This window comes from Camellia sinensis, chromosome 3 (assembly GCF_055761805.1).
Source record: "Camellia sinensis isolate YWXY chromosome 3, ASM5576180v1, whole genome shotgun sequence".
In the NCBI taxonomy this organism is placed as follows: Eukaryota; Viridiplantae; Streptophyta; class Magnoliopsida; order Ericales; family Theaceae; genus Camellia; species Camellia sinensis.
The window spans coordinates 195,423,948-195,444,616 of NC_138963.1; the positions used below are offsets into that span (position 1 = coordinate 195,423,948).

The window sequence follows — 20,669 nt, forward strand, 5'->3', positions numbered from 1 at the left end:
ATAGTTAAAACTTTATATAAGTATGCAATAGTCATTTATACATTATACCCACACACATTAAAGTATCTTAGGTCCAGCCAACAGAATTAAATCAAGTCATATATATACACACAACCAATAGAACTTGAACACAAGACACTTTGGGGACCTCTACGTGAGGCACAATGGTTGGCTGACAACAGAACACAGGTCCAGACAAAAAGCCTTCAGGCTCGGGCTCCAGAATGCTCACCTATACATATATACACACACAATGAGCTAAAGCCCAATGAATAACATTAAGGTAAAGGGGTTAGTGAACGAATTTCGAACATATCATAAGCGTAAAATAGATCATACCATAATTATTCTCGTATCAGAACATAATAATGGTACATCCCATAGAACACATCACAGAACGTTTTCCGACTAAAGTAATCGGTTCCGGATACCGATTAAACACATATCACCACAATGAAGTGGCTAACGAGATCTCGTAATTACTTGTATGTCATGGATCCGCATTTTCATGTCGTCCCCCATGATTTGGGACTATCTATGGATGCCATAATAGATTTCAAACATGGAATATTCGTTCACGAAAACAGATATCATTTCAAAAATCACAGCTTATCATATTTCATTTAGAACATAATTCATATGAACATATCTTTACGATAACGTTACTCACAGTGGTTCCAGTAAGCGGTCAATCAATCCTCGAGCCTTGACCTACATTCACAAAATACATAACACAAGCATGTCTTATCATTACACATTCAAGTGACCATTAAGGCTTAACTTTCATTACAATAGCTCATATTCTTTCTTATTACATTGCTTAAAACACACTCTTATAAACTCTTAACTTAGTACATTCTTGTTCTTAGTGTGTTTCTAATCCATAACCTCATTATTATGGCTTAATTAAGGTTTAGGAATGCCTAAGATGCAATGAGGATGCCAAAACATGCCTTGGAACATTTAGGCAAAATTTCTGAAAATAAGGTCCACGCTCGAGCGGACATGCAAAATATGAATGGTCGCTCGAGCGCACATTCCTTCGCTCGAGCGATCTGTAAAAGACATGAAACTTCTAGGAGCTTGCAATTCACGCTCGAGCGAACTTTTGGTCGCTCGAGCGGAGTGCACGCACTCAGATTGGTCGCTCGAGTGTGAACTCCCACGCTCGAGTGTAGATGCAAATTCTGAAATTTTCAGATTGCACCTTCAAGCTCAAAACTCGAATTCCAACCCTCAAAACACATCTCTTGGGCCCCAAAACTTGAGATAACATAGTAAACTTGTAAAACATGAAGCATTACGGATTATTTCATAAAATCATGGCCCAAGAATTTGTTAAAAACTCACAATTTCAATTTAAAATATGATGAATGTTCATGAACACAACATGCATGGGTTTTCTTGGTCTTGAGCTTCCCAAAACATGATCAAACACCACAAAACAACTTGAAACTTGATGATTTCCCCAAATGAAGATGAATTTTAAACATGCAAGAGAGGATTCATGGAAATCATGCTCAATTTGTAAGAAAATGTACATGCATGCATGAATTGCCACTCAAATCTTCCTTCTAAGCTCAATACACACCCTTAAACACATAATCTTCATGTTGATAACTTAGATTCATAATTTAGGGGTTGAATTCATACCTATAGTCTTGAATTAATCTAGCTCTAGCTTAGTTTTGATGAATCTAAGTCAAGGTCTTCAATTCTCCTTCAATTCCTTCATCTCTCTCTCTAGAATTGCACACACTCTCTCTCTAAAACAAAACCTCAGATTTTTGCACTAAGAGGAGCAAAGAATTGAGCTCAAACATGAGTTAAGGCTCACATATATCCTTATGGTGCTAAAACACATTAATTAGAATATTAGGCTAACCAAACATGACTTAATTAATCGTTCTGAATCAATTTTTTAATAAAATTTGCCATATGGTTCTAAAACTTCCAAATAACATATCGGCGTAGTCAATTTCGATTTCGGATACTGATAAGGCTTTCAATTTACATATTAAAGTGGAATTCCAAACAGATATTTCTATAAGTAACAGATAGAAAGCCAAAATCACACAAAGTGCAGAATAAACACATAATTTATTTTAATTCTCTCATTAACATCATTAAATACGGATTAGTGGCTAATTACGGATAGGGGTTGTTACAGAATGGAAGTTAGTTTAGGAATAAAGTGGAAATAATTGCAAATATGAAGAGCCAAAGTGGGATGGATTACAAACATGAAGGGCCAAAGTAGAAAAAATTAAATTTAAAGGGTCAAAGTGGGAATGATTGCAAACATGAAGGGTCAAAGTAAGAAAAAATAAATTTAAAGGGTCAAAGTGGGAAATTGGTAAAATTTTAGGGGGGGCTAAGTGTAATTTACCCTAGGAATAATGTGTAAAATTCTATTTTTTCATTAATTTAAATCACATACTTTCATATTTGTTTTAAAGCAATTCATTCATTAGTTGTCATTAATATTTTGGGATGAAAAACAACGCGTGTAAAAGTAGAGGGACAAAAGTGAAATACTAAAAAAATTATAGGGTTACCCAGTTTAATTTAGAGAACCCTTAGTAATATCTACCTTAATTCTTTGGACCTCTCATTTCTTTGAACCTCCACCATAAATCTTAAATTTTAATAATATTTCTTTTAACACCCGCACTAAATACTAAATTTACCCTTATTCATAATATCATCGCACCTAAGTGTACACCACTTAATTTTTCATACCCTTTCCATCATGGTTGAAGGCAGTTTCTTTCTTGTTAAAGAACAACGACGGTCCCTCTCTTTCTCTTTGATTTATTCGAAGCCACCGCGGAAATCAACGAATACCATTATTCCTTTCCATTAGTGAACACCATCGACTTGTTGAAAATCTCGTCTCAGGTAACCTCTGACTCCCCATCTTATCAACACCATTGCATCTCTTCTTTCCATCACATTTTTTATTTTTTTTTTGTTTATTTTGGGGTAAAACCAACAATAAAGAGGATTTTATAGGGAAAAATCATTAGAAAAAACACAAAACTAGAGAGAAAATCTTACAAAATAGAACCATTCAGCATACTAGTGTTGAACAAAACCTTATGTTCAGAACCCACCTTTCGAAATAAATGTTTTTATTCAGCACTATGCTATTGAACAAAACCTTAACAATTGGCAAACCAATACCGATCAAGTTCACACAAACAGCAACAATCGAAAATGGCCAAAAATCGTTAATACAAGATAGATAAACTTACCTATTCAACGCCAATCTCATCCGAGTTGTTGTATTGTCCTTCATTGCTCTATTAGTATCAATAAATGGTGAAATTTTAAACTGATATATGGTATAAATAATGCAACGATTTAAAACGACTTGAACGTTGGACTTCATCCACTGATTTTTAGTTTAAGGTTTAGGGTGGTGATGACGAGAAACACTATTTAGGGTTTAGTTTGGTAATGAAGATGGACTTCAATTACTGTCAAATGGTTTGATGGTGGTAGAGGTAAGTGTATAATATTATAGAGTGCCATTTTAATTGTCTTTATTTGGTATGTGGGTGTTTCATTGAAGGTTGTCATTTATTGTAATTTTACTTCAAGGTATAATTGTAATAAAAAATAAATAAAAATTGAAGGGTCCAAAGAATAAAAATAGATGTTAATTACATCTCTCTTAATTTATTAGTTTGTTTTTCTTGTACGGGAATAGTCACCTAAAAAAGGGGAAATGGATAGTTTAATCCAAATTTACTTTGGTCATTGTTGGGTCTATCCTACATCGACTCGGGAGGGACTCCTCGTCTACCTTATAAGCGTACTGGCACTCACCCAGACAACAGGCCTTTTCCCCTCTTCCAGGGGGAGGAACAAAACTGTGAGGGAGCAAGCTCGCAGCGGCCCAACCCCAAAGCGGACAATAACGGTTTTCGTAGGCCTGTTGTCTGGGTGAGTGTTGGAATAGCTCAGCTGGCAGAGCAACATACTGTCCGCTTTGGGGTTGGGCCGCTGTGAGCTTGCCCCCTCACGGTTTTCGTAGGCCTGCTGTCTGGGTGAGTGCTGGAACAGCTCAGCCGGCAGAGCAACATACTGTTCGCTTTGGGGTTGGGCCGCTGTGAGCTTGCCTCCTCACAGTTTTCATAGGCCTGTTGTATGGGTGAGTGCTGGAACAGCTCAGCCGGCAAAGCAATATACTGTCCACTTTTGGGGTTGGGCCGCTGTGAGCTTGCCCCCTCACGGTTTTCGTAGGCCTATTGTCTGGGTGAGTGCTGGAACAGCTCAACCAGCAGAGCAACATACTGTCCGCTTTGGGGTTGGGCCGCTGTGAGCTTGCCCCCTTACAATTTTCGTAGGCCTGTTGTCTGGGTGAGTGCTGGAACAGCTCAGCTGGCAGAGCAACATACTGTTCGCTTTGGGGTTGGGCTGCTGTGAGCTTGCCCCCTCACGGTTTTTGTAGGCCTGTTGTCTGGGTGAGTGCTGGAACAGCTCAGCCGGCAGAGCAACATATTGTCCGCTTTGGGGTTGGGTTGCTGCGAGCTTGCCCCCTCACGGTTTTGTTCCTCCCCCTAGAAGAGGGGAAAAGGCCTGTTGTCTGGGTGAGTGCCAGTATGCTTATAAGGTAGACGAGAAGTCCCTCCCGAGTCGATGTGGGATAGACCCAACAGTCACTATGTTTTAAGTTCAATTTCAATTTACTTTTTTGATCCAAATTTCTCTTAATTTTTTTATACATATATGCTACAACTTGAGTGAAAAAAGCAAATTAAACAAATTGTTCAATTTGAAATAATAAGGATTAAAATAAAATTTCACTCAAATTGTAAAACAAATTGGTTTACCACTAAATAACAAATAATAAACTTAAATAAATTGGACAAAAAAAATTGATTTTTGTGAAAGTTAAGAACGATTGTTTTTAATTATCAATTTTTAACTTTAAAAAAATTATACCAAACAGAATCAATATATCCATTCTAGTTAAGTTATTTGCTTTATGTCCAAAAGAAAAATTTTAAAATTTGTTTTGCACTCAACACATGATAAGCTTCATGACAACCATCAAAAGTGGAACTCTCTCTCCATCTATCTATCTCTCTCTCTCTCATTGAGGTGGTAATTACAGTAATTCACTTTGAGCGCTTTGGATGCGGGTAGAATATGTCATGTAATACTTTTTATTATGATAATTAATTTTAATAGTAGGATCTATTATATTTATGTTAAGTGACGTAATACATATTAAAGTACAAAAATTTCTTAACGCTTTGAATTATGAATTGGGATCCTCCCCTTGAGGCCCCTCCTTCATTCCCTCCTTGTAGGGGCCTTCGGGTCCACTTTGAGGCCCAGTTTTGATAATCTGAACCGTTCATATTTTTAGATTTATTCAGTATATCATACCTGTAAAAAATCAAGTTGATCGAATATCATAAAGTATGTGTTTGGAAAACTGTTTATTAAAAAATAGTTTGTAGTCCCAATTTTCTGAACGCATACTTTCTGATATCCGATCAACTTGATTTTTTACAGATATAATATACTGAATAAATCTAAAAATATGAACGATTCGGATTATCAAAACTAGGCCTCAAAGTGGACCCGAAGGCCCCTGCAAGGAGGGAATGAAAGAGGGGGCTCAAGGAGGGGATCTGGACTCATTATGAATTATATATGCTCCATTTTCCTGTAGCCACTTTCCAAATGCCACTTTTACCATAGTTGGATGCTATGATTAACCTTTAACCCTTTGGAAACAAATTAATAATAAAATAAAGTCATGTTGCAGACTGAACACACTATGAGATCAATGGCAACTCCATTAACACGACTTTACCCAATTCATTATATTCAAAATTATGATTATGAATTGACTCGCTTATTATCAAAAGCAATATCCCTATTCTCTTCATTAAATTTTTTTATTTTTATTTTATAAAAGACCAAAACGAGATTTAAGAGAATAAACCTGTTATAATGCGCTGGGATGCGGCCAACCGCAACATGAAATTAACCTCTCCTTATTTTCTTCTTTTTTTTTTTATTTATTTTTTATTTTTTTTATTTGATGAAATTATCCTTTAAGATTTAATATTTTGTGGCCCTTTCTATTCCCTTAAAAATACCGCTTGTTCTTATTCCTTTCCTTAGTGCATATATCCAACCTCTATTATGGAATTGCTATATGGCATCATTTCAAATAGTGATCACATTTTTACTCGTGTTATTATGGCGCTGTTTGGGAAGAAGTGGTTTAGGCTAATATAGCCTCCAAAATAAAAATAGCCTAAAAGCCTCCAAATCAAAAGGTTTTCAAAAAAAAAAAAGAAAAAAAAAAATTAGGCCGGCAGTGGCTGTCACTGTGACAGTAGTAGGCTGTCACAGTGACAGGTAGTGGAATTACAATTTTGCCCCTATTGATTTACTTTGAAAAATGTGAGAATAGGGATAAAATTGTCATTTTAATTGCAAACATCATTTCAACTAGGGCTGCTCGCGGGTCGGTTTTGGCCGGGTGCGGGTCGGTTTTGGCCGGGTGCGGGTCGGTTTTGGCCGGGTGCGGGTCAAAACCGACCCGACCCGCACTTATGCGGTTGGGGAAAAATGGACCCGCAACCGCCCGCGATGCGGTTCGCGGTTTGTGCGGGCGGGTGCGGTTCGGTTTGCGGTTTAGTGTCTTTTTTTTTTTTAGCAAATTTGACATTTTTTGTTACTTTCTAAACATTTTTTTTTTAAAAGAGTTATAAATTAAATTACAAGATATACAATTCATGATCATAATAAATAGTCCATATGTTAGATAAAATGATATGGAACCATGCTTGAGGATAGTAATTAATCTTCCTCCTTAGCTTGCAAAAACAAACCCTTAAAAGTCAAACTAGTAACACTAATTTAAATATGCAAAAACAAACCCTTAAAAGTCAAACTAGTAACATTAATTTTAATAGTGGATTAATCTTCACTGTTTAGTTTTTAATATGCAATAATGTGATAATAGAATGACAATTCAAAATATCATATTTAACTGTGTCTACTAGACTAATGGAATATAATGATTTTTTTTATATATATATAAATAAAATTCAAACTAATAACACTAATTTAAATATCATTAGATCATGATAATGTATATAAGTACCCATATAATAAATTTTACTTTCATCCAAAATGTAAAAATAAAAATAATAACTAGTTATCTCCATCCATCCAAAATGCAAAAAATAATAATAATAACTAGTTATTTTTTCTTTAAAAAAAAAAAATGCGGGTTGCGGGCGGGTCGGGTTCGACCCGAACCCGATCTTTTGCCAATTTCTTGACCCGCACCCGCCCGCCTACCTACATCGAAACCGCCCAAAGCACTGCGGGTAGGGTAGGGTCGGGCGGTTTGTGCGGGTGGGTGGGTTTGTTGCCCAGCCCTAATTTCAACACATTTTTCAATACACCAACTCAAATAAAAATCTATCCCATCTTTCTAAATACAAAAATTAAAATAGCCTACTAAAATAGCCAAAAAGTCAAAAAACCTCTAAAATACCCACTTCCCAAACGAAACCTATATGTTCAGAAATGTTATGTGTTGAATAAATTAAATCTTTAAATTCGTTGTCTTCGAGAAATTTGAAGAGATTAATAGAAATTACTTAATTTAAGTTGTGTTACACAGTCGTTTTCTAAAAGATAATATTTGTTCCCATCACAATGTGTTTTAACATATAATGAAACTGGATTTGTATATTTTCTACTTGAATCACACATACGAAAGTAAATTAGAATACTATTGATATGAACAAGAAAATCAAATGGACCTTGGCATTAATATTCAAGTCTACAAGAAAAAAAAAAAATCAAAAAGTTAATTTTTGTAAAGTGAGAGTAAAATGGTCCTTATTGGTAGAAATGCAAATTGCATGGAACTGTTAATCCCATACCCTTTGTCTTTTTTTTTTTTTTTTTTTTTGATAATAATCCCATACCCTTTTTTCAAACCAAACAAGATTTATGTAAGACCCATGAAATTGCTAATCCAATCGGACCCTGAGGCTGAACAAAGATGGCCACAAGGGGGCAGATTCTATTTACACTTTAAAAATTATTAAGTATTCTCAATTTTTAAGTATACCTTATTTAATTATTTAAAATTTTATTTTACTCTCATTACATCTTATTATTTTTTTACAAATTATCTTCAAGGTAAACCCAAATAATAAACAAACAAAAAAAATTAAATTATTTCAAAAACTTTTCAACACAGAAAATAATTCTCAAATACAGAAGAAAAAAAATCAAACTTATAAGCACATAAGTATTATAAATACAAAAAAAATCAAACTTTTACATAAGTATTATAATACTTTTCAATACAAAAAAAACTTTTACATTATAAATTATCTACAAAAATACTCGTGAGAAAGTAAAAATCAAACTTATAAACACATAAGTATCAAGCACTAATAAGAAAGAGTAGTTCTCAAATAATATACTACTTAAATGACAAAATAAGAACAACTCTAATAATATGTTATTGTTAATCTAACTACTAGACCCTTTAATTCTTATCGAAAAAAGATATTGAAAATAATTGATAATACTCTGCAAAAATTGTGAATACCTCATTTTTGATGGGTTGCTTCAAAAAACTATTACTCTCATCCATTATTTGATTTTGTTCAAACTTTCTTTTAAGGTTTAAGGTTTAGGACTTCAAAATAATAAAAAACAATGATGTTGATGATGATGATGATGATGATGATGGTGAGTTTTGGTAGGATAGATTAGAGTTTTGTAGGGAGGATGAAGAAGAAAAAGAAGAAAAAATAACTTTGATCTTTTAAGAAAAAAGATATAGAAATTTAAATAAAAATAATTGATTAATGTGTATTATGAGAAAAATAAATTTTATTTGAAAATTTAATATATAGTCTTTATTAATAAATTTATATTAAAATATAATAAAAATTTAAATTTATAAATTTAAATTGAACATATTAAAATATATTTTGAGCTCAAATAGAATCTCCCCGCAAGGCTTACGCCATGCCATGTTGCTCGCTCCATTCCAAGTCGTCAAAATCAATGAACTCTCAATACTTTTTTTAGAAGAGTGGGCATCTTTGCTTTGCACTTCATCATTGAGGTACACCACCCCCATCCACTCAAGATTCCAAATTTATGGGCTCAACGCTCAACAATCAACAACCCTGGCTCTGCTCTGAGACTGTGCCACTATGGTTAGGGATGGGTGTGTCAAAGAATTTCTAATTTGTTCTTCGTTCGTCGGATTGATAAATTAAAAAAAATCAATTAGTATCTGTTTATCAATTTGTCAGATGTGAATTGAACGGATTAACAGATTGATAGATAGATACGAATCGGTTTGACGGTTTAAAATTTTATAAATTTTTAAGATAATTCAACTTGTGCACTTCTTAAAAAAAAGAATATTACAATCAATGACTTAAAAATATATTACAATCACTACACGTCGCATTCAAAGAAAGAAAGTTTGAAACTTTAAAATATTACAGTCACTGCATGCCTCATCTACATATTACAATCACAGCATGCCTTATCTATATAATGTATTACAATATTAGGTTCTTAAAATATAAAAACAATTCAAACTTCAAAACCATGAACAGAACAGTAGTAGAGATTGTATGCCTATGTATTGTTACATCTATATCTATTTTTGAAAATAAAAACCAACAACATATATCATATTTTTTATTTATTATTTTTAAAGTTAGATTTAAAAATAAAAAAAATATAGATAAATAACACATTTAGTTTTTTCAATTCAAAAAATATACTCAGGTTGAAAACTTTTTTTCAGCAGAATATATTTAACAGAATATTTAAATTCTTTTTCAATTGAAAATAAAAACAGAATATCTACATAAATTGAAAACACAAAATCTTACAAATTGACATTTTGGTTGCGGTCAAATTAATCTCAAATCTGCCATCCGTCCAAAACTAGGTGGATTGAAAAAAATCAATCCATAACTGTCTGTTCGTCATCACGTATCCATTCAAAATGTAACAGATCAATTCAGTTCGATCAATTTGAATGGACCAATACATCCGCTCCTTGCAAGCTTATTTCTGATTCTATAGGTCCTATTGGCGCTGTTTGGAAAGTGGCTAAAGAGGCTATTATAGCCTAAAATGAAAATTTAGCTAAAAAGCCCACTGTTGCAAGCTTTTTCAAAAAAAAAAAAAAAAAAAAAAAAGTTGCACAGCCGGCTACACTGCCAGTTACAGAAATTGTTTCATCAATGAGTAAATTACGATTTTACCCCTTGACAGCAATTTAAAAAAATATATTTTTAGGGACAAATTTGTCATTCTAATTTCAAATATCATTTTAACACATTTTTCAATACAATAACTCAAATAAAATCTATCTCATCTTTCCAAACACAAAAATCAAAATAGCCTATTAAAATAATCTACTAAAATAACCAAAAAGTCAAATAATCTACTAAAATAGTCACTTCCCAAAACGAGGCCATTAGAAAGCTTTGTAATTTTCTGCAAATCCTGGGACTATTTAATGGAGTACTAATAGGATGACAAGCTCTTTCAAGAAAAACTAGGATATAGGTAGTGAGTTGTCTTCAGTAAAAAATAATTTCAAGTTAATATTTTTTACCTGTCTAGACTAGACAATCAGAAGTATTAAAACAGGTTTTTTATTTATTATTATTTTTTTTAAGTTTCACTAAAAACAAAAAATAAATAAATTAATAAATGAAAATTTAAAAGCGTCTAGTCTAGACGGAGTAAAACAAAAATCTGACTCAGTTGAAAATTCATAATAAAAAAAAATTAAAAATAAATAAAATAAAAAAAACTTATAAGCTCTAATCAAAGGAATTGCCGCTTCAAATGAAGAAGGAAGACAACAGGAGTAAATCAAATGGAATTGCATTTGAACAAATATTGAAGCCATGTGGAGACAAAAATCTAGAGAACATGTGTATATTATTGACACCATTGAATGAGGGTTATACACTTCTACTGGGATAAAAACTCTAATGCATAACATAACTCATTATTATTATTTTGTATTGTTTGATTCCTGCTTTGGTCTATCTTCTTCTAAAAAGATCCCTCCTAAACTTTCAACAGAGACGCAAAAATACCAGGAAACAGAATATATATATATATCTATTCCCAGCTTTATCCAACTCCATATCCACTGGGTGTTTCTGCAAGACCACCTGCCAATTGCAGGGAATGGAAGAACTCTGCTGCACAATTTAGTAGTCCGTACAGGTTGTACACGCGGAGGGTTTAGGCCCCCATTTGGTCCCAAAGAGTCATTTGAGTGGACAAATATAATAATTTGACACACTACGCGTTTTTTTAATTAAGTGCTGCTTATCAGTGATTGCATTCAGCATAATAGATTGTTTGGTGGTGAGGGTCCGGGAACTATACTACCCAGCAGTGGTGGAGCCAGAAAATTAAATTAAAATAGACACTTATTAATTACAATATCGAAAATTTTTACAAAAATATTTCACGCAAGTTTTTACGATTAATTTCGAGAAATATCAAAAAAATAATATTATTTATAACTAGTGTATCATGAACAATATAAAAAAATATGTATATATGTCTTAAAATAAATTATAGGGTAAATTACAAATACACTCACTGAGATTTGATTAAAATACGAATCGCCCTCTATGATTTTGAAAATTACATTCCACCCTCTGAGGTTTTTAATTTCATAACAAATCACTTCTTTTATTAATGAATCATCAAGTCAATTAATAGTTTTTAATGATATTAGAAATATGTTTCAATTAATAATTTAGGTAATTTTATTATTGTATAGAAGAGCAATTATGAATTTCATTTTTTTAGTTAATTTTGTTAAATAAAAAATACTAACAAAGAGATATTTGTAATTTTCCAAACCACAGGGACAATTTGTATTTTAAGCAAATCTCATGGAGTGTATTTGTAATTTATCCTAAATTATATAATGATAAATTATTTTTTTTATATAAAATTTGATTAAAAATTCAATATAATGGTAATACCACATCATCATTAGTTTATAATATCACCAACTAATAGTAAATAAGCGCATAGAGAGTGAACCTCATATGTCAAATGTAACTAACAATCCAATAAATTTCATATTTTTATATCAAGATTATTTACATTTGCATGTCAATAATAATGACATCACCGTTACATTCAAAATTTTTCATAAAATTTTCATAAATAATATGATTTATAATAATCTCTTCATTTTTAAATAAAACAACCATAATTGTTCTCATAATTTTTAAAGTGTTATTGATATTTCTCTCTAATAATATTTTTTGTAATTTTTTTTTATTTAAAATATTTTCTTCATATTTGTTAAAAAAAAAAATCCTAAAATCCTAAAATCCAAGGGGGGCACGTGACCCCCCTGGTCCCTAAGTCCCTCCGCCAATTTTAAAAGGTTTTTTTGAGACTCGCCTCGATATTCGTCTCGCCTTGAGATTAAGGTAAAACGCATCAAAACTTTAATTTTTAGGCATTACTCCCCAAAGGCTTCCGCATCACAATTTGAGACATGCGCCTTAAATGTGCTTTGTACGTTTTTTGCGCATAAGCCTGTGACGAGTATGCACATGCAGAAGTTACCTTGGGCTTTTGTTAAACGTCTATTAGATTGTTTAAACATAAAAAAAAATAAAAAGAATCCTTTTTTGTAAGTATATTCTATAGGAAAAATTAAGTAAATGATCAATCAAGAAAAAACACAGTTAACAGTTAAATAAGAAGCTCAATCACTAAAGTCGAGAATATCAATTTCACTTTCAGTGAAAGAAAACTTTCCTTCTATGCAATAAAATGTTCAAAGCCTTAAGGAAAAAAGTATTTACACCTTTATATTTAATTGTTTTTATTTATTTTTTACTATTTTAGAATATTTAATTTATTCACTAAATATTAAAATTTGAATTTTGAAATGTATCTCTCAATGCCCTAAGGCTTAGGCCTCATCTCATGCGACTCGAGGTAAGCATTCACCTTCAAAAACTTTGATACTATTCAATGTGTATGTGTTATAAATGTGTGTTTCATACCCAAGTGACTTTTTGTAGAGAAAAAGGCATTTGGCTATGGAAAACTTAATTCGATTGTGTGCGACCACCATCAAACCCGACCTTTTCACCTTCCCGATTTGGTGAGTCCAAATAAAATGAGACCTCATTAGTTCAGGTCTAATTCTTGTTTTCTCTAATATGCCCGATCCTATTAGTTGATGACCAAAATTTACATAATGATTCGGGACCACTGAAAGATACTCTTGGTTTTGAGGGCACATGACTTTTTGTTTCCAAAATTCTCATCCCTCTGTCTGCAATGAGCATTCAGTTACATAATCGAGTTTCAAGTCGAGATTCTGATTTTTGGAGATTCTCGTCACATTATGCAATTGGAGAATATATTGGGATAGAGGATAGGGATTTTGGTAACAAAAATCCAGACCAGTTTTGAGGTCTACTTGCATCATAGTAAGGCCTGGACCAGGAAAAAGCAGGATGCTAGGAATAAACCTTGAAGAACCAAAAAAACGGAGGGTCAGATAGAATGAACTAGTAAGCAAACATAAGTAATATATGGATATGGACTTAGTGCAGCATGGGTCCTTGGCAAGGTCAAGCATGCAACATTCACTTACAGATTAAAATAGCCTCCAAAGTAAGTACTATTATAAACATGGGAGTTAAAGCAAAAACCAAGTGAGTTCAATAATAATGAAGATGAGACTGCACAGTGGCTTGGCCTTTGATTTGAAGCCTAACCAGGTAGCACTCAAAAAGGGTACATTACTTTTCCAAGAAAAGAAAGGAAATTTTCATGATCTCACATCAAGAGGACTTGATCCAACGAGAAAATGCAGTGATTAGGATCAAATGCAGTTTATTCAGAGGACTCAGAAACTGAAGTTATTCTCTCTACTATGGTTGGTCTTGGTGGGGTATAAACATAAAGCTTCTTTATGCAAAGATATGCTCTCTCTCTCTCTCTCTCAAAGTACAACATTGCATGAATATGAACTTCCTTTTTTCTTCATCATCACTGCTATTACTACTACTGCACCCAATGATCCCCTCAATCATGCCATTTATAAACTTCTTCCCTTCCTCACCTCCTCTGCAACAACCAACATAACTGCCTCTGCCTCTCTCTCTCTCTCTCTCTCTCTCCCCCCTTCCCATGGCTTTTCATTATAGTTTCTTTCTTATTTTGCTATTACTCTCTCTATCTACCACTTCTCATTCCACTGTAACTAACCAGTCTCAGTTCTTCACTCTCATGAAGAACTCTCTCAGAGGCAACCCCTTGTCTGATTGGGATGTCACCACACCAAAACCCTTCTGCAACTACGCCGGAATCAGCTGCAACGAACATGGGTTTGTTGTGAAGATCGATTTCTCCGGTTGGTCACTCTCTGGCCGCTTCCCGGAAGATGTGTGCTCTTACATCCCGGAGCTACGTATTCTTCGCCTCGGCTACAACGACCTCCATGGAAATTTTCCTCAAAGCATCAGCAACTGCTCTCTCTTAGAAGAACTAAACATGAGCTATGCATACCTCACTGGAACACTGCCAGACTTTTCGTCCATGGCTGCTCTCCGGTCACTTGACCTCTCCTATAATCTCTTCACTGGTGATTTCCCAGTTTCCATCACTAACCTCACCAATCTCGAGAAGCTGAACTTCAATGAAAATGTTGGTTTCAAGGTCTGGCAATTGCCTGAGAATATTTCCAGGCTAACAAAGCTCAAATCTATGGTCCTGACGACGTGCATGGTTCGTGGTTTGATCCCAGCGTCGATCGGAAACATGACATCGCTCGTTGATCTTGAATTGAGCGGGAATTATCTTGTGGGTCAGATTCCGGTGGAGGTTGGGTTGCTGGAGAACTTACAACAACTTGAGCTTTACTACAATGGGCTTAGTGGTGCAATACCTGAGGAGCTTGGAAATCTCTCAAAGCTTGTAGATTGGGACATGTCTGTGAACAAGTTAACCGGAAAAATCCCGGAATCCATTTGCCGCCTCCCAAAGCTCAAAGTCTTGCAGCTTTACAACAACAGCCTCACCGGAGAAATCCCTGAAGCAATGGCAAACTCAACCACCCTGACGACGTTATCGGTTTATGACAACATGTTGACCGGAGAAGTTCCGCGAGATTTAGGGGGATCATCACCCATGATTGTCTTGGAGTTGTCGGAAAATCGATTTTCTGGAGAGTTACCCGCCATGGCCTGCAATGGAGGTAAATTGCTGTACTTTCTTGTCCTGGAAAATATGTTTTCCGGGAAAGTTCCTGAAAGTTATGCAAGCTGCAGATCTCTCCTCCGGTTTCGAGTTAGTTATAACCAGTTAGAGGGATCAATCCCAGAAGGCCTTCTTGCTCTTCCCCGTGTTTCAATTGTTGATTTGGGTTACAATCGATTGAATGGTTCGATTGCGAATACAATTGGCAATGCTAAAAACTTGTCAGAATTGTTCATACAGAGCAATAGGATTTCAGGTGTTCTACCACCAGAAATCTCTCAAGCGGTCAATTTAGTGAAGATTGACCTCAGCAACAATCTCATGTCTGGTCCAATACCTTCTGAAATTGGCAACCTGAGAAGGCTCAATTCATTGATGTTGCAAGGTAACAAGTTCAATTCTTCAATCCCCGATTCACTTTCTTCACTAAAATCGCTCAATGTCCTTGATCTATCCAACAATCTCTTGATGGGAAACATCCCAGAGAGTCTCTGTGAATTGCTACCAAACTCAATGAACTTCTCAGACAATCTGCTTTCCGGTCCTATCCCTCTCTCATTTATAAAGGGTGGTTTAGTAGAAAGTTTTTCAGGCAATCCCGGTCTCTGTGTTCCAGTCAACCTTAATCCCTCAGGTACAAATCTACCCATCTGTTCGCAATCTTATAAACAAAAGAAAACCAACAGTATATGGGTGATAGGGGTTTCGGTGGGGATTGTGGTTGTTGGAATCATTTTGTTTCTAAAACGTTGGTTTAGTAGCCAACATCCCACGATGGAAAATGATGAGACCTTGTCATCCTCCTTTTTCTCCTATGATGTAAAAAGCTTTCATAGAATAAGTTTTGATCAACGCCAAATCGTGGAAGCCATGGTTGACAAGAACATAGTGGGGCACGGGGGGTCTGGGACAGTGTACAGAATTGAGTTGAGCAATGGAGATGTGGTTGCTGTGAAGAAGCTGTGGAGTCTCAAAACAAAAGATTCTGCTTCAGAGGATCAACTTTTTGTCGCCAACGAGTTGAAAACAGAGGTCGATACTCTAGGAAGCATAAGGCACAAGAATATTGTGAAGTTGTATTGTTATTTCTCTAGCTTGGATTGCAACTTATTAGTTTATGAGTACATGCCCAATGGAAACCTTTGGGATGCACTTCACAAAGGAAAAATCCTTTTGGATTGGGCTATTCGTCATCAGATCGCGCTAGGGATCGCTCAGGGATTAGCCTATCTCCATCATGATCTCAAGCCATCAATCATTCACAGAGACATCAAATCAACCAATATTCTGTTGGATATCAACTACCAGCCCAAGGTCGCAGACTTTGGCATAGCCAAAGTTTTGCAAGCAAGAGGAGGGAAAGATTCCACCACTACTGTCATTGCCGGGACTTATGGGTACTTAGCTCCAGGTAATTTAATAAAAACCAACTCATTTCTAATTCGATTACATATTTACACATATATACACCTATGACACAAGGTTGGAAATATTTTGTTATATCTACGAATTGTTTGCTGATGTGCCTTTAGGCTGTATTGAAAAATTAATTATTTTTTGTGAACATTATATAATGCAATTTTGTTTATTTATCAAAAAATTATATAATGCAATTTTGTTATGCTTTCATCAGCTTAATAATTCATCATTTTCATTGATGATTGTGACAGAATATGCATATTCTTCCAAGGCAACGACCAAGTGTGATGTCTATAGTTTTGGAGTCGTATTGATGGAACTAGTTACTGGAAGGAAGCCCGTGGAGGCAGAGTTTGGAGAGAACAAGAATATCATATATTGGGTTTCAAGCAAAGTGGAGACCAAGGAAGGGGCCATGGAAGTTTTAGACAAACAAATATCCAGGTTGTTCAAGGACGAGATGATTAATGTGCTCAAGATTGCTATTCGCTGTACGTTTAAGGCACCGGGCCAGCGACCAACTATGAACGAGGTTGTTCAGTTGCTGATTGAGGCAGACCCGTGCAGATTTGATACTTGCAAGTCATCAACCAAAACCAAAGAAACAGAAAATCTCACTAAGACAACTAATCCATATGATTTATGATTGTAGGAGAGGTTTTGGTGGGGTTTAAGGCAGATTCTTATAGCATCTACAGAACAAAACTAGTTTTTTTTTTGGTCCTCCTTGGCCTATTGTAAAGTATTTGAGGAGATTAAACAATATAATAACTGCTTTATGGCAACGCATGGCATCTGTATTTTTCATAGACCCACAAACCAAATAATTCTCTGGCTTTTCTGAATTCTGTTTTTTTCCCTCTTTATAATATATTATTCTCTTTATTTCTTGAGTGTGATCCAAAGAAAAGGAGGTTCCAAGAAAAGGCAGTGATGTTGGTGGAGCGTTGTGATTCACATGAGACTTCTTTTTGATCCAAGTGGGTTTCTGATTCTGAATTTTAAAATGGAGTATGATTGTATGATTTGTTTGTGGAGGATGAGCATCTTTGTCTCCATTTCAGCTAGGGACAATGGACAAGGCATAAGCCTTTTCTTTTGCTTTTCCCTGTTCCTCCTTTTCCATAGCAAGTTTGATTGGTTTGATTGAATGAATGAAGTAACAAGGATGACAAAAAAAAAAAAAAAAAAGCACCAAGCTTGTTTCACAGTAGATAGTGTGCAATGAACCACCACTCCACTTACTACTCGAATGCTCTTTGTTTATGTAAGATCATATGGTTGGATTCAATCACCAACATTCCCCTCCCCTCCCCTTAGACCAGGCTAGAGTAGTAATTTTTCTAATAAATAAATAAAAAACAAAAAGAATAGGATTCTTCTATAAGTATGACTAGCACAACTTCTATGTATTCCCCAAATAGTTTTGAACCATTATAATAGGCAGGTGATGTTTAGGGTTACAAACAAATCAAGTCAAGCTTTGCACGGTTCAAGCTCAACTTGTTTGTTTATTGAGCTCGAAAATTAAGATTGAGCTTGGCTCGAATATTAATTAATGCTTGAGCTTAGCTTGTTTATTAGATGAACCTAAAAATCTGGCTCAGGCTCGTTTATATAGGAAACAAGCCAAGCTGAGCTGAACCCTCACCAAATCAGAGTCGAGCCGAGCTTTTGAACAACTCAGTTCATTTGCAGCTCTAATCATATAATAAACAACTGAACTCAACTACTTAATTCATCAAGCAGCAAGTATGCAAATCATTTTCAGGATCATATTCATAGACAAGCATAAAACAAGACCAACACATGGACATGTTTGTTTGTATGATTGTATGCAAAAATGAGTGCATACCTTTGCATGTATGAGTTCCAACTTTGTAAGTGGTGAGCTGGGGTCCTCCTGAGAGAATAAGATTCATTGAGACAAATATTTCTTTTGGCATGGTGGAGACTCCATATAAGAAAAAGTAATTCAACCAAAAAAAGACAGACTAACCAAGAAAGCTTAGCTATAGCAAGTACTCATGCAGGACTGATATGCCCTCCCCAAATGCACAATCACCCAAAACAATTATCAATCTTTTAAATTGGCTTTCATTCTTTCCACCAATGAATCAGTGAAAAAATAAAAGTATCTATGATAACTATCGATGAATTACACAACCCTGGCAACTATTACCTTTTTGTTTATGAAAGGTAAAGAATTCTCTGAAGTGTACCCAGATGGTGTTGTTGGAGCCATGGAGTCCATCACAGATCTCACTCTACCAAACTGAACCGCGAAGTTCTGTGTGTAAATTATCAATGAAAAAAATTAAATTGACCCATGGTCGGCCCCACTGACTCCAACAAAAACAATAAAAATAAGGTTATGAAATCCATAACTCATTTGTCTAGTCCAAATTCAACCCAAAAATCCAAATTATACATTTTTTCCAAGTATTTTTATGTGTACTGATTCTTGTCCGTTGCATTGCTATTACAAAGAGGGAAAATCTTACGGTATATGCACCTTACCATAAAAATGTATAACTTGACCATAAAATTTTATAATATCAACAATAAAATGCGCAATCTCGACATAAATTGATGCAACAAAATGTCTAAAATTTTGTGGTTGATGTTGCAAAAGTTTGTGACTTGATTATGATATTTTTTATTGCATCAATTTGTAACGAGATTACGCAGATATATTCTAATACCATACAAGATTGCCAATATTATTGCAGCATTACTGCTTGATGAAATGACAATTTAACATTAAAATACTAATTATGGGCTAAAGTAACATTGACATTGTGGAAGGAAATTGATATAATAAACACACGATGAGGGACAATAATTACTGACCAGGCAAATATTGCACTGAATGAAAGACAAACATGTCTTGCAAGGTCTTTGTGGATGAATGCAATGAGTACGCATTTAGGCATTTCTACAAGCAGGTTGTGTGGGCTCTGCGAAACACTAAAATATAGAAACACAGAGATCAAGAAATACTCGCCGAACATAAAAATCATATTGAATTTTGATACATAAAACTGATAATTTTGTAATTATAAACCTGATAAATCTTGAATTTCCAACCAATAAATATGAATAAAAGTTGACCTTCAAAATATTGGATTTGGGGTAATCAAAGCATGAAAACGAGTGATTGAGAGGAAGCAACTCCACAAAGGTAGAGCAATTGAAAGTGATCTAGTTGGAACATTTTAGAACTGTTAATTTATCTATATACTAGCGTATACCCGTGCATAAAGGCGCGGTGTAGATAATATTAAGATTAAAATGCAGTTATAATTTATATGTATTATGTTGAAATTTGTGAAATTTGTGTCATTTTTTGATAAAGATACTGAAAAAATATATTGAAATATTTTTCTTTGTAAAGAACTTGAGAACATTGAGAACCTAAAAACACGGTGTAAATAATGTTTCGTTTGAATAATTTTCATTTATCATTCTCTCTTAAGCTAGGAACATTGAGAACCTAAAATTTTGTTTTCCCATGACATATAAAAAATGAATAGATAACATACATTTTAGCAAGAGGATCCCCTTTAAACACAACCTCAAAATAAGAGGAACAACAAAATGGTGTTCTCCCTTTGGAGTACACCATGCCAATACAAAAATGATATTCTTGATCAAAATCTAAATAACAAACACCTCCAAATGTCTACCTCTTAAACCAAACCAAATCTACATAAGTTTAAACAACATCAATCTGCCTCTAAATAATCTTTAACTTTATACAGCGTCAATCATTTTCAAAGTTTGTCAACGATGAAACCAAAAATAGTGTAAATCCTATACTCGAGATTGCCACTCTTTCAACACTCATCAATCAAAGAAGAACACGTTTAGTATACACAATACAAAATCATTAGAGAGAGTAAGAAAAACTTAATCTTAAAAAAATGTAGACCTAT

At 34.4% G+C, this 20,669-nt stretch overlaps 1 protein-coding gene and 1 long non-coding RNA gene across 3 annotated transcripts; one reads left to right on the plus strand and one right to left on the minus strand.

Moving 5' to 3' along the window:
- Window positions 1-558: 558 nt before the first annotated feature.
- On the minus strand, window positions 559-20,272 carry LOC145823018 (uncharacterized). Of its 2 annotated transcripts, none has more exons than XR_014365056.1 (5): window positions 19,799-20,179; window positions 19,585-19,701; window positions 18,914-19,021; window positions 18,587-18,634; window positions 559-711 (listed from the first exon to the last, which is right to left on the minus strand). It is a non-coding gene; the product is annotated as an uncharacterized LOC145823018 (long non-coding RNA). The 2 variants fall into 2 exon arrangements; XR_014365057.1 differs by lacking the exon at window positions 559-711 and adding an exon at window positions 12,811-13,580 and having other exon boundaries at window positions 19,799-20,272.
- Window positions 13,600-17,516, plus strand: LOC114257942 (receptor protein-tyrosine kinase CEPR1). The gene is made up of 2 exons (XM_028197765.2): window positions 13,600-16,723; window positions 16,983-17,516. The coding sequence occupies exons 1-2, from the start codon at window positions 14,245-14,247 to the stop codon at window positions 17,375-17,377; spliced, it is 2,874 nt and encodes a 957-aa protein (XP_028053566.2). The 5' UTR covers window positions 13,600-14,244; the 3' UTR covers window positions 17,378-17,516.
- Window positions 20,273-20,669: the final 397 nt, after the last annotated feature.